We start from the raw sequence: 23,986 nt of genomic DNA on the forward strand, positions 1-23,986 counted from the left end.
GTACGGGCAATTTTACGCGGGCGTCCGACGCTCGAAATCGAATGGAAAAGTCGTGGCGATACAAATTTCAACGGAAACGAATTTTCGCGCGCAGGTACGGGTATTCCTTTGTCGGTGTCGGTTGAGCTCGTTTGAGAAACATTGTACCGGAACGTGCACGTCGATATCGTTGCACGAGAGATATACTATTTTACGTTTCATTCAAGTGCGGATAGCGATTTCGTTCGCTCGGGGGATAGGCAGCGAACCGTAAATCGTTTCTTAGAGAATTACAAGTTGTGTGTACATTGCCGCGAGGTACGAAAGAACAACGATTCGTGCACCCGTCGATGCGTTTCGGTTGCGTTTCGTACGCGGGGGCCTTAATTAAACCGCGGTTCCGTAACTTCCGTGTGCGATCGACGTTTCATCGACTCGCCGATTCTGTCCCCTGGAACGGAAGTCATCGTTGAAACGGGTCACGGATTGAGCAACCGTGGTTTCCATTTTCGTATCTCGTTTGCACAAGTGCATTACATCCACGGTTCGTTATTATTCCGCTAATTTGCCTTCCGATCCGCTGCGCGGCGTTTTCTTGCGAAACTCACCGAGGCGATGCCTTCCACGAGATATTCGGGGCCCGCTGTGATTTCGAATTTATTGTTAACCATTCCCCCGCGCTGGCGCAACGTCCGATTATTGCGAGAGCTCGGTAAACACGCGAGATTCTTTCGCCCGTGTCTCGGAATCGTGGAAAACCACGCGAGAAAATTACGTCTCGCTTTGCGTTCGATTTCGTTTCAATTTCATCGAAGAAGAGTCGGGGAAACGAAAATAATCACACAATTGTGGGGCGTTGATTGTTTAGAAAAAAAAATAGGGAAAATTACGTGTATTTTCGAGTTGCTTTCAATTTCGTTTCAATTAGATTAGTTTTCAATGAAAAGAAAAAAGTAATCCCACAATTGTGGGGCGTTGATTGTTAAGAAAAAAAATTCGGGGAAATTACGTGTCTCGTTGAGTTGCTTTCAATTTTGTTTCAATTCGATTAGTTTTCAATGAAGGGAAAGTAATCCCACAATTGTGGGGCGTTGATTGTTAAGAAGAAAACAATCGAGAAAATTACGTGTCTCGTTGAGTTGCTTTCAATTTTGTTTCAATTCGATTAGTTTTCAATGAAGGGAAAGTAATCCCACAATTGTGGGGCGTTGATTGTTAAGAAGAAAACAATCGAGAAAATTACGTGTCTCGTTGAGTTGCTTTCAATTTCGTTTCAATTCGATTAGTTTTCAATGAAGAGAAAAAAAGTAATCCCACAATTGTGCGGTGTTGATTGTTAAGAAGAAAAAAAACTCGAGGAAATTATGTGTCTCGTTGAGTTGCTTTCAAATTCGTTTCAATTCGACTACTTTTCAATGCAGAAAAAAAAGTAGTCCCACAATTGTGGGGCGTTGATTGTTAAGATAAAAGAACCCAAGAAAATTACGTGTATTTTCAAGTTGCATTAAATTTCGTTTCAATTCGATTAGTTTTCCGTGAAAAAAAAAGTAATTCTACAATTGTGGGACCTCAAGTGTTAATAAAAAAAAAAAAACTCGAGAAAATGACGTGTCTCGTTGAGTTGCTTTCTATTTCGTTTCAATTCGATTAGTTTTCAATGAAGGAAAAGTAATCCCACAATTGTGGGGCGTTGATTGTTAAGAAAAAAAGAACCCAAGAAAATTACCTGTATTTTCAAGTTGCATTAAATTTCGTTTTAATTCCACTACTTTTTCGCGAAGAAAAAAAAGTAATCCACAATTGTGGAGCCCTGAAGTACCCGATTTTTTTCGAAGAAATCTCGAGATAATTACATGTCGAATTGCGTTAAATTTCGATCCGATTCGATCACTTTCCGTGAAAAGAAAAACAATGTTAATCCACGGTTACGGACCTTTGAAATACCAGGTTGCTCGAACTCGACTCGTCGATGTTTTCGACGAGGTATTCGGGCCCCGAAGTGATTTCGAATTTATCGTTAACTATTCCCCCATTTGTGACGCAACGTTCGATCATTGCGAGAGCTCGGAAACGCACGGAGCAGAGATCGCTCCCGGTGAGATCCATTCGACGAGACCCGATTCTCCGGATAAAATTACACTTTTCTCATTTTAAGCATCGGTTGCATTCAACGAAATTAAACACTCGACGGACAATTCCCCGATCCGTTCGTAGTCACGCGAGAATTGGATACCGCGATGGTTTTACGCTATTAACAACAGGTGTGTTCCTTTACATCGTTGAAGAAGCAGGTCCGTTAGTAAATTTAATTTCAACGTTTTAAACGATACGGCTCGGGAACCTACTTCGCTATCGTAATTGCCGGCCGTTGCAACAAACGAGTGCAGAAAGAAATGCATTCGCATCGATCCGAAACTGCACGTTCGAAATGTACGATTAAATGTGTAACGGTGACGTTAATTATTGTCGACGACGGAGAAGATTTATACGAGGCGACACACTGACCTTTTAAATTTCTCGCGTGTACCGTTTCTTTTTTTTTTTTTTCTCTCGAAACTCGAATTCCGAAAAAAGATACGTTAAAATATTTAAAACCTCTCGATCAACGATTGCTGCGCGAAGGCTATTAATAATTCCGTGGAGATGGGTCAACGAATGCGCGTTTCGAGCCTTTAAAGTATCGCGTATAGTATCTCGAAAATCTAGCAAACTCGGCTCTCGTAATTCGCGACGTTACGGTCTACTGCAACGAACGATTGCGACAAACACGTGGAATTACGAAAAATTTTGCGCCACCGGTGGCCAACGAAGAAGAAAGAGGGGGGAAAAATTGGCGAGTGTTGTAATTAATTTGCATGGCTGCCCGATTAGCTCACAGAGCCTCTCGGAACACCTGCGTCTTCGAGTTCGTAATTAACAATTCCGGAATACCGTAGGTACTTGCAACTCTTCTAAATTCGAATTAACCGCGAAACTTTTCTAACCGCTCGTAATTTTTGTACAACGGAAACTGGAAGTTGATAGCAACTGGCCGGTTGTTCGTGGAAGCGTTAAAAAATTCTCATAGTGCGTTTTTCGTTTCGAAGTCACGCGAATGCAAGAATCTTCTTGTTTCGCGATAGTTGCTCGTCTGCGTCTCGTAGGGATCGTCGTGCTCGTTTCTAACGACGAAATTATTAGGTTCGGGAAGTGATTTCGTTTCCAAAATGGAGAATATGTAATTTGATCAAATGTTTATACATTCTGAAAAATTGGGGTTTCATTTTCACCAGAAAAAAAAAGGAAAGGGCTTTCCGAACGAGCCAATACTCTTCAACGTGTTTCAGCTTCCAAAAGTAGTGAAATTTTCAGTTAAACGACACCTCCGATATTGGCACGAAGCGAGTTCCGATATTCGTGCGATTGAATAATGCTTTACGAACCATTAGTGGAATTGAAACTTTCCTCGAGCATGAAAGTAAAATGAAAAACGTTTAGAAATAACGAGTAGCTTTTTTCTCGAAACGAAAGTGTGTTGTTCTTCGAATAAATGTTTCTACGAACGAATCTCTCCTCGATTAAAGATCTTCCGGAACAAATTTTTGTCTGTACATTTATTCGAAGTAGTATTTCTTTCGAGGAATCTTTCTTCGGTTAAAGATCTACTGGAACAAATTTTTATCTTTACGTTTATTCGAATAAATATTTCTTCTAATAAAATTGTATTCGAGGAAATATTTCCCCGATTAAAAATCTACTGGAACAAATTTTTATCTGTACGTTTAGTCGAATAAATATTTCTTCTAATAAAATTGTATTCGAGGAAATATTCCCCCGATTAAAAATCTACTGGAACAAATTTTCATCTGTACGTTTAGTCGAATAAATATTTCTTCGAATAAAAATTTATTCGAACAAATATTTCCTCGAATAAAAATATTTTTGAAGAAATATTCCCCCGATTAAAAATCTACTGGAACACATTTTCATCTGTACGTTTATTCGAATAAATATTTCTTCGAATAAAAATACATTCGAAGAAATATTCCCCCGATTAAAAATCTACTGGAACAAATGTTTATCTGTACGTTCATTCGACTAAATATTTCTTCGAATAAAAATTCATTCGAACAAATATTTCCTCGAATAAAAATACATTCGCAGAAATATTCCCCCGATTAAAAATCTACTGAAACAAATTTTCATCTGTACGTTCATTCGACTAAATATTTCTTCGAATAAAAATACATTCGAAGAAATATTCCCCGATTAGAAATCTACTGGAACAAATTGTTACCTCTAAATTCATTCAAAGAAATATTTCTTCGACTACAAAAATGTACTCGAATAAATATTTCTCCCACGGAATCTTTCATCGATAAAAAAATCTCCCCGGACAAATTTTCATTCGTACAATACGATGCCCCGTTCCCAGTTCTTGGTCTCGATGACCTCGCGGCTCGAAACTCTGCGAAAGTGTCGCGCGTAGACGCCGTTCGCCCGGCCGTGCACCGTGAGTACCGCGAAATTGTCGCGAATTCGCGGTCGAAAATCGTAGCTCGGTATACATATTTTGTTTGAGGTTCCACGTTCAGCGTGTCAAAGTTGGCCGGGTTCGTCCTCGCTTATTGCCTGCCGGGCTGCGATTCGAGCCTCGGAACAGAGTCCTCGAACCGCGTTCATCAAACTTCGAGCAGCCCCGCAGCGACCAGTGCCAAGCTCTTGGGCGAAACTTGCACGGCGATGCCGGATACTTGGAACGCACGAGCGTAGCGCGGAGGTTATATTAACCCTCGTACGACTTCTCTCGAGATCGAGTTCTGGGGTCACAGGAGACCCTCGAACGAACTTACGTCTCGAACGATACGAAACCGGTACAGTTGCCTTCGGTATTTCGATTCGAGACCGAAAAACACTTTCGATACGTTCGTTTCGCGATATATTAAAAGCTCCCGTGAACTTTGAACTTCGAAGTGACTCTCTCGCCCCCTCCCCTCCCCCCTCCTCTTCGCTCTCGGGATAGCCACTCCGAGGACACGGGTTACCGCTTCCGTATCTCAAAGCGAACATTGGCGCGAGTCCATCGCGCTTTCGAAATTATCGAATTTCGAAAGCGACGCGAGCCGTTTCGCCAGGAATATATTTTTCTCTCGGCGACCTACGTGTATTATCTATACCACGGTACGATAAATTTACTTATCGCGGAGACCTAAATGGAGCACGCCCGTACCCGCTTTTATCGATACTCTCCGATCGATCGAAGCGCAAAATAATCTTTCGTGGCTTCGGGCGAAGGTAAACCGAGTTTCGTAACCGGGGCGATGGGAATAATCTGCGCGCGCGTTGCAAAGACGCCGGGGTCGCTCGAGACCCGAGGTACAAGTGCGGTAAATTTAAACGGATGAATCCGATATTTCGTACGCCGTACCGATGTGTTTTCGAGAACTTTATCTTGAAAATATTTCGAAAAATTGGCAACGGTGAAGGACTTGGATTTCTGTGCCAAATTTCAAAACGGAGACTCGAGAGAATGATACGTGTCTCGTTTAACAGCGCGTGCACGTTGAATCTCGTATCGATTATTTCTTCGCGGGGAAAATATGTTTCTCGTGAAAAAGGAGTGTTCTCGTAGAAAAAGAATGTTGGCGTGGGGAAAAAATATTTTCGTAGGAAAAAAGAACGTTTCCGTTGAAAAACGGAATGTTTTCGTTAAGAAAAGAATGTTTTCGTAGAAAGAGAATGTTGGCGTAGGGAAAAAATATTTTTGTAGAAAAAAAGAATTATTTCATAGGGAAAAATGTATTTTCCTAGAAAAAAAGAATGTTTCCGTAGAAAAAAGAATGTTTTCATAGGAAAAAGGAATGTTTTCATAAAAAACAATATTTTCGTAGAAAAAAGAATATTTTCGTAGAAAAAGGGAATTTTTTTCGTAAAAAAAAGAATATTGGCGTAGGGAAAAAATATTTTTGTAGAAAAAAGAATTATTTCATAGGAAAAATGTATTTTCGTAGAAAAAAGAATGTTCCCGTAGAAAAAAGAATGTTTCCATAGGAAAAAGGAATGTTTTCATAAAAAACAATATTTTCGTAGGAAAAAGAATGTTTCCATAGGAAAAAGGAATGTTTTCATAAAAAACAATATTTTCGTAGAAAAAAGAATGTTTCCATAGGAAAAAGGAATGTTTTCATAGAAAACAATATTTTCGTAGAAAAAAGAATGTTTCCATAGAAAAAAGGAATTTTTTTCGTAAAAAAAAGAATGTTGGCGTAGGGAAAAAATATTTTCGTAAAAAAAAAAAGAATATTTTCGTAGAAACAAATTGTTTTCGCAGAAGAAAGACGTTTCCGTAAAAAAAGAACGTTTTCGTAGAAAAGAAATATTTCCATCGGAAAGAAATCGTTGAGAAAAATTTTGTTCGAGAAAAAATCCCCCGTATTTTCGGGCCCCGAAACAACGAATTGCCCCTCTACCTGGAAAGCGGGAAAGTCCCGCGCTGCGTTTCCGTAATACCCTGTGGTGCGAGCAATTATCGGGTACCATTACCCGTAGACTCGCGGCGGTCCGCTATCGCGATGAAAGTGAATTATTCAGCAGCCGCTAATTAATTAGCATCGGTGGCGGTGGCGGTGGCGGTGGCGGCATCGCGGGCCCGCCGCAATATCATTTTCCCAGACGTGGAACGTCCTCGTTAAAGTCACGACCAGCGATGCGCGTTGTTTCGCGACGTTTCCGGCGAATTTCCACGGAACAGTTCCACGTTCTCGCTATCGCTTAATCATTGTTAACCGGCCGTCGGAGGTTCTCGCTTTCGGCGTGGCCTTCGCCGACCCCGCGGGACTTAAGAAGCTTACAAACTGTATAAGTAATAGGCGTAGGTAAAACTTTCGTTCTGTTCCGTCTCTTTATCTTCTTTCGCAGCGTTGTTGGACGAGAGAAAGAGAAAGAGAATGGGGGAGAGAGGAAGGGAGGGAACGAAGCATTAAAAATTGGTCCCCGAAGAACCGTCGAGCACCTGTTAGAAGAGATTTAAACTCGTTCCGATCGATCTTTTACGTAGCTCGCGAGAGATTCGATATCTCTTTGTAAATGTTCGTAGCACTCTGGTTAATATCGCTGTCTTCCAAAATGAATCGTTTTATGGGATTTAATTTGAGAAAGTATTCTTTCTCGAGGGACCATATTAGTGAAAATAGATATGTAAATGATATTGTAAATAACACCTGTATAATCTTCATAGTACTCTGGTTAATATCCGTCTTCTCATGGATCGTCTTTGTTTTAGTTTGAGATCGTATTCTTTCTCGAGAGACCATATAAGTGAAAATAGTTGTGTAAATAATATTGTAAATAATTCCTGTAAGTCTTCATAGTACTCTGGTTAATATCGCTGTCTTCCAAAATGGATCGTCTTCGTTTCAATTTTAGAAAGTATTCTTTCTCGAGAGACCATATTAGTGAAAATAGTTGTATAAATAATATTGTAAATAACTTCTGTATAATCTTCATAGTACTCTGGTTAATATCCGTCTTCTCATGGATCGTCTTTGTTTTAATTTGAGAAAGTATTCTTTCAGGTTAACTATATAAGTGAAAATAGTTGTGTAAATAATATTGTAAATAATTCCTGTAAGTCTTCATAGTACTCTGATTAATATCGCTGTCTTCCAAAATGGATCGTCTTCGTTTTAATTTAAGAAAGTATTCTTTCAGGTTAACTATATAAGTGAAAATAGTTGTGTAAATAACATCGTAAGTAACTCCTGTAAATGTTCACAGTACTCTGGTTGATATCGCTGTCTTCTAAAATGGATCGTCTTCGTTTTAATTTGAGAAAGTATTCTTTCTCGAATGATCGTACAAGTGAAAATAGTTGTGTAAATAATATTATAAGTAACTCTTGTAAATGTTCACAGTACTCTGGTTAATATCGCTGTCTTCTTTTCACTGAACGTCTTTATCTGTATTTGAAACATTTTCTTTCTCTAGTGACCACGCAAGTGGAAATAGTTGTGTAAATAATATTGTACGAGCAGTAGTTCTCGCCGAGACTCTTTCATCCTCTTTCGCAGCGTTTGTAACGAGAGTGGAAAAGAGTTGCTGAAAGTTACGACTAGATCATGAAGCCACCGAAAGGTTGTACAGAGTCTCCGAACGACCGTCTAGCTCCTATTACCTTTAATTATTTCAATCCTCTTCGCGAGACCGTGGAAGATTCCCCAATTTCTATCGATTCTCAGCCAGCTCCGTAATACTGCTCTCTTTTCTTCACCGATGAACACTTTCATCCTCCGAGTATCCCATAATTGGGAATATTTTTACAAAGAAAACACGCTTTCACTTCTACCGGGTAATTTCTAAAACTTATGAATAATCGTACGCACGATAATTCTCGTTAATTTTCTTCCGTTCGTGCCTCTTCTTTATCTCGTTCCGTGGCGTTTGAGAACAAAGCAGCATTTCTGGGAATGATAGGAAGTACCAAGAGCTAGGTCAGAGCGATGTGAGAGTGGTTCTCTGAAAGGCATATTGTAAACGAAGAATGGTTGCGAGCTTGTGAACCGTTTAATAAGAATTCTTCCTTTGAACAGTACCAACCATCGCGAATATCTCCGTTCTATTTCTATTTAACGAAGTTCGACCGTTTTAATTACCATCGCCGCGCCCTTTCGGAGCCTTATCTATCGCTTTACGACCGGTACGGGAACGGAGGAAACCGCTGTGGAATTTTTATCGGGGAGAATTCCATTATTTCAATTGTTCAATTCGTTCCTGTTCGCGTCGAGTAACGTTCCCGGCTATAATTTTATAATTTTACTCCGTTCTTGTTGCGTCTTGCGCTACCACGCGATTTACAATCCTCCGACTAATCGTGTTTCGTCCTTGTTGCTGCTCCGAAGTTGGCCGCGTCGATTCAGCTCGTACCAGATCCGTTTTAAAATTCATAAACTTTACAAACGCTCCGGGATAATATCGTTCCGTTGCCGTCTTTCTGTAAATAATCGTAACGGGCAACATCGCGGAACAGAAACCGAGAGGAGCCCCTCGTTGAAAAAGATTTAGTTACTTGGATTTAGTTATCGCCGCGTTCTACGTTCACCCGGCTCGTTCCCCGAAGCTTGTAAAAAAAAATAATTCCATTACTATCCGTACAACGTCGTAACCGTGGCCAATTCTCGTTGCGCATTTTCGTTTCGGTGTTCTGGAAAATAACAAACGCTTTTTACCGACCTGGCGGGCGTGATGAGGAACTAATTCAATGAATATTCATGCCACCGGTTCCCTCGAACGATTCTAAAAAGCGCAGACAGAGCGCCGCTTTTTTTACTATTTTGTTCGCCCGGGGTTACTTATCGTAGCTTTACGAACTGTAAACAAACGACGAATTCGTCTCTCTTGTTGTTGCATACGCTCGATACCCTTTGCGCGACCACCTGAAAAACGGAGAATTATTTTCAAGAAGAATTACAACCGTAACCTCAGAAACCGAGAAAACGAATCGATCTTGGGGAATTTGCCTCCCGGAGAGAAAATTATTTTAAAAAGTGAGGACTTCACGTTGGAGAATATTTGCTCGAGACTCTTTCCCAAACCCCTTGTAGCGCTAAAAAAAATATCCGAGAGCTTCTTTCGTTCCTCCTCTGACCGAAAATGATAAAATATAAAAGGACTTGAAACTCCTAAACGTTGATTGTCCTCTCGAAAATGGCGCTCCACCGAACGATATTTCCCGCCACTTTTGTTTGGTTTTTTTCGTGGATTCGCGTGGTTGTCCAGCATCGATAGATTCGCATAGTGGACACGGTCGTTATCGAATCCGCGCGAAGCGAAACTTAAGCGCCGAGAGTGGAAGAATGTGCACACTGTGCACACGGTTGTCCCCCGTGTCGGGAACGCGCACCGGTTTCGCGTGCACGCCGGAAGCGAAGAACAGAAACGAATCGATAATGGTAAATCGTCTTATGTATTATGTACCCGATAAATAAACAGTCGCGAGGCTCGCGTGACATCCGGCTCGGTTGACCCGGTGCAAATACACCTGGACAGAAACAATCCATCGAGGAGGGAACGAAGAGAGTGCGCGGTAGAGGGGATATACCGAATGTGTACACGAAACGTGTATCATTGACGCGCAATATTGAAATTCTCTACGTACAATGGACCTTATAACGAGAATGTATTCCAGTTACGCGGAACACAACGGTTGTTCTCGTCGCGATTGAAAAATCGCGAACAACTCCAACGAACACGCGTCGATGGTGATTTTTGTACGAGAAATCGTTCGATCTTTTTTTCTACGCATTCTACCTTACGAGATGAGAAAAAGTTCAAAAGAGACCGTACGTCTCGAACGAATAGTTTCCTCGCAAAAGATGGTTAAAGTTTGGACCAATCGGATCGCGCGGAGAGGCTACCGAGCGCGAGGCGCTTCCCCCACTCCGCGCGTCGCGTCTGCGCGGCGTAAGCGCGCGCCTAACGGCGGTGAACGCAGCGGGGGGAGCGCCCACCGCTCTTGGGTGTAATTGGTCGAAACTTTACCCGGAGGAACGGCCTACTTGCGATACATAAACTTTTTTGAAAATATTTTTTTTACACTTTCGCGCGAGGTAGAATACTTACAGTTGGCGGGGGCGAAATTCCATCGTGAATCGTCCAAACGAAGACGAATGTTCGGATTATAAATTTCCATGGATCGAGATGTTCGGATTATAAATTTTCATGGATCGAGATGTTCGGATTCGTTTTCGAACGAACGATTGAAAATATTGGGTCGTTCGGGAAGTGATTTCGTTTTCCAAAATGGAGAATGCATAATTTAATAAAATGTTTGTACACTCTGAAAAAATCGTGTTTCATTTTCACCGGAAAAAAAAAACGAAATTACTTTCCGAACGACCCAACAGTTCTCCAACGAGCCGATATTCTTCTCTCTGTGTCTTCGAAGCTCTTGAAAACCTCCTTCGAAAACCGAGAAAAGATCGTCGTTGGTCTCGACGATCGTCTGAAACGCGGATCTTTTTTTTTCCTGTTACAGATATCGAACCTGCGCACAGGTCGTAGTCATGTGATTCTACCGAAAAAGAAGGCTGACCTCTCAGATTTGGTTGTGAATAGTTCCCATTAGAATCCCGTAAAACCTCTCTGCACTTCCAGCTGCGAAGATCGGGTGATGAGCTCAGGGTACAAGGTGACAAGCCCCGTCAGAAAATGTTCCGCTCCAAGTTTCGCATTCACACGTGTCAAGTGATACTGCTCACGTCGCTGGTATGGTTCCTCGTGGGCGTGATGGTGCTGATGCTCTATTCGGACTGTACCGGAGGGTCCGGATGGGGTTGCACGGAGAGCAGCAAGCAACAAATGCTGACCGAGGAGAACCTGCCCCATCCTAAGGCGCTGAAAGACGAACAGGCCCAGCCTACCAGTCAACAGGGCAGGAGACGTTACCAGCAGTCCGAGTTGCATCTCTGGAGACCGGCGAAGATCGTCCGTGAGAACAAGGGTAGCCCTGGTGAGATGGGTGCAGCGGTTCACATCACGTCGGAGGACGAGGCCAGACAGCAGGAGCTCTTCAAGCTGAATCAGTTCAATCTCATGGCCAGCGACATGATCTCCTTGAATCGGTCCCTGAAGGACATCAGGCTGGAGGGATGCAAGACGAAAAAGCACAACAAGTATCTACCGAACACGAGCATCGTCGTTGTCTTTCACAACGAGGCATGGAGCACATTGCTCAGAACCATTTGGTCGGTTATAAACCGATCGCCTAGAACCTTACTCAAGGAGATCATTCTGGTGGACGACAAAAGCGAGCAAGGTGAATCTTTCATTCGACCTGTAGTCGAATAAGTCTACATTAAACAGAACTACGACGTTCTTTCCAATGTATTCTTTTTTTTCCCCCTCTTAACAATATGCTTGATCCGCAGATCACTTGAAACAAGACCTGGAGGACTACGTAAAAACGTTACCCGTCCCTACGTACGTGTATCGTACCGAGAAGAGATCGGGCCTAATAAGAGCTAGACTGCTTGGGGCAAAGCACGTGAAAGGGCAAGTTATAACATTCTTGGACGCACATTGCGAGTGCACCGAAGGCTGGTTGGAACCCCTGCTTTCCAGGATCGCGGAAGACAGAACCACGGTCGTTTGTCCCATTATCGATGTAATCAGCGACGATACTTTTGAATATATACCAGCGAGCGACATGACATGGGGCGGTTTCAATTGGAAACTGAACTTCAGATGGTAAGGAATGTTAATTGGTAGCACGGATGACGGCACGCTACCGGTTAACGAGTCGAGACCTGCTACACGTTGACCGTGTAAATCTAATAAAATGAAATGTTTTAAACTCCCAAGGTACAGAGTAGCGCAAAGAGAAATGGACAGAAGATTGGGAGATAGAACAGCTCCTCTACGAACGCCGACAATGGCTGGTGGATTATTTTCTATTGACAAGGACTATTTTTATGAATTAGGAGCGTATGACGAAGGCATGGACATCTGGGGCGGTGAAAATCTCGAAATGAGTTTTCGGGTGAGTATCGATCAATGATAACGTTTAGCTTGTTATCGAATTAATTAAAATAAAGTGTACAGTTTTTAAAGAAACGCAAGCATTACGAAGTAATAAGCACAAGGTGTATAGTATTTGACTTTGTTTAATACAGATTTTGGTGGCTGCAAAATTTACAGGTGATTCCCCAGGAAAATTTTAATTTTCGTTACTTGAGAGAACTGAGCTCAAGTGTACGTCCTTTTTTATTTGCTTTTTCAGCTGTCGTCTTCGTGAAAAAAATTCTTTTCTTTACAGTATGCGTTTTACAATTGTAGTTATATCGAGTTCTTCGTATGCCAGATTTTTAATATATTCAATACCGTAGTGTAACAGTAACATAGTAGTATACAATTAATACCAGAACTTTAATTTTGCCCGTTTGATTCGATTGAGAATTAAGTTTCGTTTAACGTGTACGTAAAATAATTCGTATTTCTCTTTAAAATTCTGGTATTAAATGGGTAATTTTATATTGGAATATTGGATGGTAAAGAAAAACAGAAGATTTAAATGTGTGATTCCGATTAGAGGGTTTAGCTATGGATACTTTCACCTTCATTTGTGAAGTCATAAGTACCTTGTAGGTATGGCAATGCGGTGGGACGTTAGAAATCAGTCCATGTTCACATGTTGGACATGTATTCCGAGACAAGAGTCCATATACATTCCCTGGTGGTGTCAGCAAAGTAGTACTACACAATGCGGCTAGGGTGGCCGAAGTCTGGATGGATGAGTGGAGAGATTTTTACTATGCCATGAACCCAGGTTAGATAATAACGTGTTTAATTTAATTTGTTTTCTTTGTCGTTAGATGAATTCCATAAATTAAAAATGTTGGTTATCCAATAGTAAATTAAATTTTAATAATTTATAAATTTTACTTTAGAAAAGTGTGTGATTATTATAATTTTATAACAAGAAAATGGCTTTTCTACAAAAAAACGCATAAGGTAAAATTGATTGGACATTTTTGATATTTGTGCTCATATAGTGTTAGTAAACTCTAACACAAAACACATTTGTATAGTGTTAGAATATGTCTAAAGAAAACTATAAGTTCGCATACATGCTGGACGGGTATCTGATACAAGCTATGCTGTAATACTGTTACTATAAAAAGAAAGTATATATTATAGCACACTTTTTTTTTCATTTGTTCCTAATATGTTTTATTTCAGTAATAACTATGTTGCTATATTTTTTCTGTATTTATTACAGTATATTTCACATACTAGATCTGACATGTTTTCTTGTAACAAGTGTTTGCATTATTTTACAAAAACAAGCACTTCTATCGTTCTTTATATTTCTAACTATATATATTATTAGAACACAGAATAAGAACGTTATACAAATATTTCACAAGTTTTATCGTAGAGAGTAACGTGTATAATAAGCTAAGCATTCAAAATATTAACACCTATAACTATGTAGTCTGACTTATATTTAACTGTAAAATTAACTTTAAGTGTATTTATCATTGTGACATTAACCATATTGTTTGTGCATCCACCATAGAGTTTTATATTAACACACGTGTTCATACATAAGTGTATTATTATTACTATATATATCACAAATTTTTCCCAAATATGTTTACTGGTGTGTGTATACGTGTAAAATGGATTCTGGGATCTAGTTGTCATATTTAGTCATGAAATTTGATTTGCAGGAGTATAATCAATTTTTTTTGCATTTCAATACACTTCAGTATAGTCTTAACCACTCATCCATCCAGCCGACTAACAAAATGAGTTTCTTTGCTTTTAGTTGATACATTTATAAACTATATTATAGGTACCACAGAGGAGAGCGAGGTCCATCTGAATAATTCTGAATCTAATACATTAGCTCTTTTTCTTATCGTGTTATGAACTCTTATTGTAATTGCTAACATACTAACAGTACTGAGTTGGTTAGATATGGATGTGTGGTGGGACATTGGAAATCGCAACGTGCTCGCACGTTGGTCATGTATTCCGTAAATCAACACCGTATACGTTTCCTGGTGGTACGAGCAAGATAGTGAACCACAACAATGCGCGACTCGCAGAGGTCTGGTTGGACCAATGGAAGTACTTCTATTACAACATTAATCCAGGTAGCACTAACACCAGCATTTGTGGAAAACGAAAAAACTGCAATGTCGCTGAGTTCTTATGTGTCTTTATGTATTCTTTAGCTTGTCTATCTAGCATGTTTTTTTCTATTGGGAGATTGGCATGCTTTTATAAGTTGCATACACTATAAGCTTCTTGCAGCCGGGTACCAGGTACATGTATATCAGATACCCGTTAACACTGTATGTATGGGAAAACGATAAAGATATTCCTTTTATTGTATATATTTTTAAAATAAGAAAATGTTACAATTAATAGATGTAGCCTGAAGAAAGAAGATTATAATATAAAAAAAGAATAATATTTATGTGCAAAACAAAAGCCAATGTACCGAATTTAAAGTTTACAATCTATTTTGAAAGAAATGTAAATTGTTCTTTCTAATTTGAAATTTTAATAGAAATTACTGTATAATAGCACAATTATTTTCAAGGGCAAGCAAACAGCATTAATACACCACACATGGCAATTCCTTTATTTTGGCACATACTTCTGTCACACTCTACTTTCAGTGAATATTCATATATGCAAGCACATTATTGCATTACATAGATTTAAAAAGGTATATTGATTAAATGATATTCAAATGATTATTTTACTTATAGGAGCTCGAAATGTAGCTGTTGGAGATGTCTCTGAACGAGTTAAACTAAGAGAACGTCTCAGATGTAAAAGCTTCAGGTGGTATTTGGAAAATATTTATCCTGAATCTCCAATGCCGCTAGATTATTATTATTTGGGAGATGTACAAAATGTTGACACACAAACTTGTTTGGATACTATGGGTAGAAGAACAGGAGAAAATGTTGGAATTAGCTACTGTCATGGATTGGGTGGTAATCAGGTTGGTAATAAAAGACATCATTTTTTAGCATTGTTCGTGACCATTTTTCTGTGACCAAAGTATTAAATATTTATCGATTTTAACAAAATTTTTGTCTTTAGGTATTTGCTTATACTAAACGGCAGCAAATTATGTCCGATGATATGTGCCTTGATGCAGCTAGTCCCCAAGGTCCTGTCAAAATAGTACGATGCCATGGTATGGGTGGAAATCAAGCATGGGTTTATAATGAGGAGGTATAATGAAATGATTTAAATAGATAATACTTCTATAAACTGTTCTCGTTTTAATAAAACATTTATATCTTTTTATAGACAAAGATGATCAAACATACTAATACAGGATATTGTTTATCGAAACCTCTTTTGAACAATGCAATGCAACCTGTCCTATCACCGTGTGATCCTCATAACATTGGTCAGAAATGGATTATGCGTAGTAAATTTAAATGGCAAGCCAGCTAATACCAACTGAGTCTTAAATGCAACAACTGTATGTAACATTTGTTGACACATTTAACATTTAACAATCAAGAGCTGACTGTTGAGAGACTTCTCTACATGCAAGATCAAGACAGAAAATAGTATTATATTCCATAAAGTCTAATATCACCTAAAACTGAGAGATCGAAGTTAATGCTTTTAGTTATATAGGATTTATTTACTGTTAATAGCAGTATCGTGTATTTACTGCCATTTCTCATGGTATGCCTTGATTAATAATGCACAAGAGTGTTGAAGAAAAAAATATTTCCAACTGTGAGTGGATGTATACAAGTGATACGAAGAGACATGTATGTGAACATTTCTTTTTAGTAAACAGTAGAGAGGAAAGCATATCAGACCACTGTTATAAATAAATAATTGTTAATACAAAAGAAGAAAGACATATTTGATAATATGGGGTGAGTGCAATGCTGGATGACTGGAAGTTATATCAGTACGCTAAACCACAGATATGTTTATGACATAAATGTCACCATTATGACAGTGTGAATGTTAGAATGCAAGTGGAATTATTGTGACACTACTGATTACGATTTAGGACTTATATGTACAAGTTTCTAGCAATTAGGGAAGAGCACTGAATCTTTTTATACTGATATTTCTAACAGTTCCTTGTTGCATCTCGTTCATATAATTTAGTTGTTATTTTTCTTTTTTATTTGTTTCAAAGGATAAATATACTTATACTTGAATTCGCCATAGCAATATGAGATTACGATTACGAAATATCGTTTAAGAATATGAAGAACTATCGACTGTTATTCAATGTAATGTTATATTTTAAATACTTTCTTAAATTCGAGACAGAATGTCTTCCGTATATTCTTAAAAAAAAAAGGTAAATATTTTTATGATACTCCTACCATCTTGCATAGTTACAATTCTTAATGGATTCAGACTCTTTTTACCTTCTATGTACTAGAGGTGTATCGAAAGTTTAGAGTGCAATATACTTGTTGAGTGAGACATAAAGAGAACAGTTTCCTGTAAGTAATGTAAAAATGTTGTTATTAGATTCTGGCGCCCTTCCCTTATATTACAGTAGATTCAGATTGATAATTTTTCCACAGTCCAAAAAAAAGAGACAGTCGACGAAGTAAAACGTTTTTGCTGGAAAATGTTGACTGATAATTAGATTTACATCTGCAGTTGAAGAAAAGCAAAGCTGATTCTACAACTTTAAATAAGAAAACACTGAACTACATTAATAATACTTAAAATATATTATACGCGACTTTAAAATTTCAATTTAGGACAACTTTAATGGCAATGAATATACTCAGTTTTATGTTACTTGAAGGAATGGTGATGGTGCAACAGATTATCATTTACAACATAATTATATATTTAATTATTCATGCAAAACTATAGTATTTATTTTTGTACAGGACTTGATTTCTATTAAATCAATACATTATTTGAATGTACGTTGAATTAAGAATTGTATTAGCAAAATTTGTAGATAGTTGTTAGTTGTTTAAACTGATGAAATTAACTTTAAGTAAGCTCAGAGTAAGTTCATAAACGTAGAAAAAATAAAGTCAATAATAATTTGTAAACACATTTTTAATCTCAAAAGTTATTCGTTGAAACTGCTTGTTATAGTACGTACATATTGTTTCACTGTTTCCATTATAATTCGTCTTATCGAAATATTGCTCCCAGGTATTCATAAAATTAACGTTACCATCGTTAATTAAGATAATTGTAAACATTATATTGGAACATATAAAATTGCTTACTGGTACAAGTTTTTTTAAAAGAAATTCAAATTATAAACTAGCCTTAAAACTTTAATTATCGTATGATTATATACCTGTGTATACAAATACTATTTAGGCATACATTTTTTTTCCCATAATTTATGATAAAAAAATCCACTCTGAAATTAATACAGCTTAAAAGACAATAAAATAGTCGACGTATGTTCCATTAGGTTCTTCTCTATTCATATTAATAATATATATGTATAATATCTAATCTCTATGATTAAATTAATACTTTCACATATTTTCTAAAACCTTAATACGTTTTTAAGCATTAGTTAGCTTAATTAATTTAAACAAGATAATATATGTCCATGTTTCATAAAACTTGCATACAACATAACTCATTATTAACCCAATTCTCTCAAAGAGTGAAATTCACTATAAGAAATTGTAAAGAAGATCATGTATCTACTCCTAGTAAAATTTAATATATACATCAGAACTCTGAGAAAATGTGAATGTAAATAGACATACTGGCTATGGTTTCAATGTGCCTCCAAAATAATCTCTAAATATACTTTCTAATCGAGGTAATAGTAAAATTTTTATTTATGTGCTATAAAATATTGCTTAAAACAATCTGATTCTGATGTATCATATATTGAATTGTCCTGAACCTATTAAATCCACAAAAAATTGTACTTTGTGTTAGTGTCACTCCTGTACTAGAATAATCCTTAAAAAACTCCATGTATATTTCTTGTTTAACTGATTGCAAATTAAACAATAATTAAATAGCTATCAGTTTAACAAAGTTTCAAACAATGAATTAAGGGTTCAAATAAACTGAAGTCCTGAAATATTATTACAAGATATTTATTATATTTACTTATTGTTCTTTAACTTCACGCAATCTCCTAACTGCAGACCTAACAGATGCAGCTGCAGTTGTTGAATAAACCCACGCACCTCCTGCGACTGTCCTTTTGCAGCGTTTGCACGACCAGATACCCACAACACTTCGTTTCATTGCATCCTGTAATGAAATAAAAAAAATCTAATGCATCAATTGGTTTCGAGACATTGTTGATTTTGCATCTATTTTTTTGTGAGCAAATATTAAATAATCAAAACTCATTATTCCTGACCTTGCCACAGAATGTGCAGGTGTATTTGCTGTGTTGGGTAATTTCCATTTTTTTAACCATTTTCCTAAGAGAGGCACCATATCGGGTACCATACTTTCCAGTGATCCCAACCTTCTTCGTGCGTTTTGCCTAAAAATACCAATGAAAGTGAAATGATTTAAACACTATACACTTCTTTAATAATACAGAATGTTAAGTTATAAATAAATAACAATACATACGAAGTTTCCAAATACTTATTTGACATATATAGGTTAAGTGAGATGAGATTTCTATAACATTACTATTTCGATTTCTTTAAATTTTAAAAACAATTAAATATATTACAACATTTCATTTCTGTCAAATAAAATCTTTATTACGTACGAAACAGGTTGATTGTACCGCGAAGGTACAAATATAACCTCAAATCACTATTTCAATAGAAACTATCGTTTAAAACTAAATAATATTGTACAATATGCGTATTAACACCTCGCGGATGATTGTTTTTGACACAATATACACAATTCTATCATTGTTTCAATGAGATTCGTAAAATACTTTTCAATAACGATTCTTACCATTTTGTATAAATATAAGGTACGTTCCAAAAGAACCGGAAAAGGAAAGAGACTCTAAAGTCTGATCTTCACCGCGTACGCCAGTCACCGGAAATCGCAACGCAATGGCGCATTCAGGGAAAGCGCGAATTCAAATCGTACCCTACGGAAAGTAAACCCGCGTTTTCTCGTTCGAATATCCTTAGCGACAAGAAAACGGGACTTTGTCGTTTCATGATTCTGCTCACGATCGCTGATGAATGATTGAATGTTGCCATCGGGACTAAATTGAAATTCACAATGCGTTGAAATCATCCAGCACGAAGAATGAGTAAGCCACGGCGAGTATGCAATCCGGTCTTGTCGAAAAATTTCCACGGACAGGTAGTTGTGCAGGTTGACCTCAATACTGCACCGTTAGATTTCGACGAGGGTGCACCGTGCACGTCAATATCGGGATCGCAGTTCGATCGTAGCCACAGCGTAGAAAGGATTCGCGTGCAGTCGTGCATGAGAACACTCGTTAAACCGGCCTGAAATGACGTAGCCAGTGGATCCCAGACCAGCCAGACCCGTGCGTGTTAAATCAGTGTTGCTCATCGTTGGCGATCTGCGAGACTAACAGCCTATAGCGATTCACTAATCGCTTATCACTCCGCGGAACCGCTAATCGTGGTACACACCGAACAGGAGTGCGAGCGTGTCAATTGGTACGAGGGCGCCGGCTAACGATGGTCGTCAAAATCTACATATCGGGTATCAGCGGCAACAAGGAAGTGAGTGCGAAACACCCTCAGTGACCAACGAACATAACGATATTTTGTGCGAGAGCGGAGAGCCAGGAAGAGAGAGTGTGATGTGCGTGTGCGCGCGTATGTGTGCGACATCGAGGAGAATGCCAGATTTACCGGGCACCTGAATTCTTACGATATTTCACGGCTACGTTGGATCGGGTTACATCGGGAACTTTGTGACCGTGGCGTCGATTGTTAATCAACGCTGTCACCGGCTCTGCGGATCGTTATCCGATTCAACGACGCGCGTTACGATTCACCGTGGAAATAATTCACGCATCTTTCGAGATGCAGTTTTCCTTTGGTCGGGTGCACTCGGTACCGCGGAAACGTATGTTAGACTCTCGGACGTTCACCGAGATCCCGAACGAACGATACGTTTTATGTGAAATCGAACATGAAACGTATGTATGCAAGGATGGAGACGTTCAGGGGTATCGTAGAGCGGAAGTGGAGAAATATTTATGGAAAATAGAGTCGCGGTTCCTGGGTAATTGAACCTTTCGATGAATGTTTATGTTCGTTATGGTAATAGGAACTCGTTGCACTGAATGTCGTCGATTTTTTTCGCTGTTTTCGTTTCGATCTTGCTTTCGCGTCGTTTTACATGCATCGTTTTCAAATACCGTTAATTTTTTGTTTTGAGAATCGTTGATAAAATTAATAACGGTATACGTTCAATGAAATTAATAATTTGTCTTTTGTTACACTAGAGTGTGAAACAGTTGAATTTTTGTCATCAGATTGAGTGTATATTATTAGAACGGTATTCAATTAACATTGTGTCGTTTTTTTTCTATTATTACAAAATTTGTCATTTGTACTTCATTACATTTTTCTAGGTGAAAAAAAGGCAACAACGTGTTTTAATGATATTAGATAGTAAAAATGTAGAATACGAAACCATTGATATAACAGAACCAGGAAAAGAATTAGATAAAGAATTTATGCAGACAAATGGTATTGCAAGAGAGAGTAAATATCCATTACCTCCACAAATTTTTAACGAAGAAGAATATTGCGGGGTAATTATTATAATGTGAATTCTCATAACTAATAATTTAGAATATAGTAAGTGACAACAATAGAAAGAGTAGCAGTAAGTGTGCAAATTTATGCTTGATCTATAAATGCTTATAATGAATCATCTTATAGGATTATGAGGATTTTGATTTGGCAAATGAAATAGATGAATTGGAAGAATTCTTGAAAGTGGCGCCTCCTGCTAGTGCAGCAGAAACTGCTGCTGTTGATTCAAACCAGAGTAAGGACATCCAAGAAAATGGAAATACGACAAGTCGAGAGGTAAATGTTACTACCATTAATTTAGTATTGTTCAATAATACCTTAAGGAAACCTTGAATAAAATTATGATATCTAATTTATATAGCTTTAGGTTTTCTCCATTTTTAATTGTTTTAGTTATGTTTATTTACCTGTGACTTGCCCTTGATACTAAATTTATACTATATATATATATATATATTAATATTAACTACCACATATTTATTTTAGCCTTCCACAGACAAAGATGCAACTGCAGTGCAAGCAGAAAGGTAAGCACTATAGACACACTGATTGCATAATTCTGTAATCATTCATTTAAATTAGGTAATAGCTATAACTATAGATATATATATTAAAAAAAAACATTTGGCTTTGTTTGTGTATAACTATTGCTTTAAAAATAAAAATTTTGCATTGGACAATTCAATCACTTCCTGCTCTTATCTCAGTGTGGAAGAAAGGACAACTCTGCCAAATGAAAGTGTAGAATCAAACGAATCTAAACCTGTAGAACATGTTGGTGAGACAAACATTGCAATTGAAGAAGGCACGGAACATCCAGAGGAAAATGTTGATAAGAACGAAGAAAAATCTGATAACCAAGAGAAAGAAGAGTAGATGTGAAATAAGCCCATGGGACTGTGGGATATTTTATATTTCTTTGGCATCCTTGGTTTTTCACCAATAAGGGTTTTTTATAAAAAGCTATATTTATCACATTTCTAAGGCTGAGTGAATGTACTGCCAAGATAATATTTCTGCGTTGCAGAAGGTATATTGAATGAACAGTATAAATGAAATAAGCGATACTTTTATAGAACTATTTTATATTGCGATCAAGTATGTTTTCACCAAGAAATTTTCTATAGGTCTGGCTAGAAGATATGAATTAATTTCATCCTTCTTCATATCACTAATTAATATAATGTTTTTAATTATGCTGATATTTTGCATTGTTTATATAATATTTTATTTCTTATTTTTAATCGCAATTCTAACAATGTGCTAGGAGTAATAAATTTGCAATATTGAGATTGCTTTCTGTCCTATATTATTCAGAAAAATTATAATAATGAGTTTAGGTAAATTTTTATCATTACATTTGAAATTTTATACTAATTAAGTTTTCAATTGCAATTTCAATTGTTTTTAAGAATTTCTAAAAGTCTTTCTAAAAACATTTATCGATGATTTAAGATGTATATTATTCACTTACTATTTGTACTGAGAAATGACTTCCATAATATCAAATGTAGAATATCATACTTATGTGTTTAAAAATTTTAGCTTCGTTATTTTAGTTTTATATAAAGATTTTAAGATATCTGCTTCCTGTTGTGTATGAAAAATAAGTTCGGACAGTACAACACTCAGTTTTGCATAAAGTGCAATTATTACAAAAGACGACACAAAATTAGTTATAATACATTTTACCAATATTATGCGCACTAACAATTCTTAATTGTCGAGTACATACATCCTGAAATGATTCTTGATATTATTTCTAAGAAAGTTAGGATTAATTTAGGGCAGATTCTTAGTTTTGCATAATGTATCTGAAAAAATTACATATTAATTTGCTACAACTATTTATACCAACCCTATTCTTGTTATTATTAATATAATTCGTACAGATATTCCAGAAGAATTAAAAATAATCATGCTGAAAATATTTACTTACAAGTAATTAAATATGAATTTCCGAACTATTGAATATCTTAAATCCTTTTATCGAAGGCCTACTTATGATGCGAATTAACATCAATGAAACGTATTTTATCGAACCCGGTTAATTGTCGAAACAGCTTTAAATAATTTTAATTGTTTTATACTGCTCATTTGCTGATCAAATAATAGGCGGAAATGAATCACGAACAAATCAAAGCTTTATGCAAGTGTAACAAACTGTTTTTATGTAAGACGAAATAAAATATGAAATGCAAAGTTCACGATATGATAATTGTGCACGAGATAATAAGCCTGACTAATTTTAATATAGTGTACCACAGCTTTTGAATATTAAATATTTGCTATTAGAAACGAATTAGGGAGGAAATTATAAAGCTTTACTGAAGAAAATCGAAACGTCAATCATGTTATCATAGAACACTATATTCATAAGCAATAGGTGTTGGACATGAGCATTAGAGTTAACAAATTTTAACATGATATATTCAAAATATATATTTGCGAGAACAATATTCATTATACATGATCTACATGAATCATGCCAATCATTGTTACATGCATATAAGAATTTACTAATAAATATCATGATAGAAGTTTAAGAATTTATTTAAGTAAACCTGTATATACATCAATCTTGCAATTTAAGAAGCTTTCACGATACTTTCAAAAATTTTATATGAGAGTCAATGTGACTCACTAAACATTGAAATTATGCAAATACGAAGATCAACAAACAGGAATATTTGTTACACAATCTGGTAAGTAATATATTATAAATACATCTAACTCTTAATACACTATAATGTATATATTATACTTTTTTTATGTAGATT

The 23,986-nt window shown here is 37.0% G+C and overlaps 3 protein-coding genes across 5 annotated transcripts in view; 2 read left to right on the forward strand and 1 right to left on the reverse strand.

Annotated features, from left to right (window-relative positions):
* The window catches only part of Pgant5 (polypeptide N-acetylgalactosaminyltransferase 5), a 29,380-nt gene extending 11,632 nt beyond the window's left edge, over positions 1-17,748 (forward strand). For 2 of the 3 annotated variants that reach the window (XM_076327209.1, XM_076327210.1), the window contains exons 2-8: positions 10,991-11,770; positions 11,883-12,201; positions 12,316-12,493; positions 13,099-13,279; positions 15,240-15,478; positions 15,580-15,714; positions 15,793-17,744. In XM_076327209.1, coding sequence (XP_076183324.1) covers positions 11,164-11,770; positions 11,883-12,201; positions 12,316-12,493; positions 13,099-13,279; positions 15,240-15,478; positions 15,580-15,714; positions 15,793-15,942 — 1,809 coding nt within the window. In that variant the 5' untranslated portion in view covers positions 10,991-11,163 and the 3' untranslated portion in view covers positions 15,943-17,744. Of the gene's footprint in view, positions 1-10,990; positions 11,771-11,882; positions 12,202-12,315; positions 12,494-13,098; positions 13,280-14,434; positions 14,616-15,239; positions 15,479-15,579; positions 15,715-15,792 lie in introns of all 3 variants that reach the window. The other variant, XM_076327211.1, reaches the window with a different exon arrangement.
* Positions 17,749-18,553: 805 nt separating this feature from the next.
* Rpl37a (ribosomal protein L37A) lies at positions 18,554-19,548 on the reverse strand. The gene is made up of 3 exons (XM_076327213.1): positions 19,405-19,548; positions 18,842-18,970; positions 18,554-18,729 (listed from the first exon to the last, which is right to left on the reverse strand). Exons 1-3 carry the CDS (start codon positions 19,405-19,407, stop codon positions 18,583-18,585), a joined length of 279 nt encoding a protein of 92 aa, XP_076183328.1. The 5' UTR covers positions 19,408-19,548; the 3' UTR covers positions 18,554-18,582.
* Positions 19,549-19,873: 325 nt separating this feature from the next.
* Positions 19,874-23,411, forward strand: LOC143155013 (SH3 domain-binding glutamic acid-rich protein homolog). Its single transcript, XM_076327212.1, has 5 exons — positions 19,874-20,159; positions 21,020-21,202; positions 21,333-21,482; positions 21,693-21,733; positions 21,914-23,411. Exons 1-5 carry the CDS (start codon positions 20,115-20,117, stop codon positions 22,080-22,082), a joined length of 588 nt encoding a protein of 195 aa, XP_076183327.1. The 5' UTR covers positions 19,874-20,114; the 3' UTR covers positions 22,083-23,411.
* The last annotated feature ends 575 nt before the right edge of the window (positions 23,412-23,986 follow it).

This window comes from Ptiloglossa arizonensis, chromosome 2, assembly GCF_051014685.1.
Source record: "Ptiloglossa arizonensis isolate GNS036 chromosome 2, iyPtiAriz1_principal, whole genome shotgun sequence".
Taxonomy (NCBI): Eukaryota; Metazoa; Arthropoda; class Insecta; order Hymenoptera; family Colletidae; genus Ptiloglossa; species Ptiloglossa arizonensis.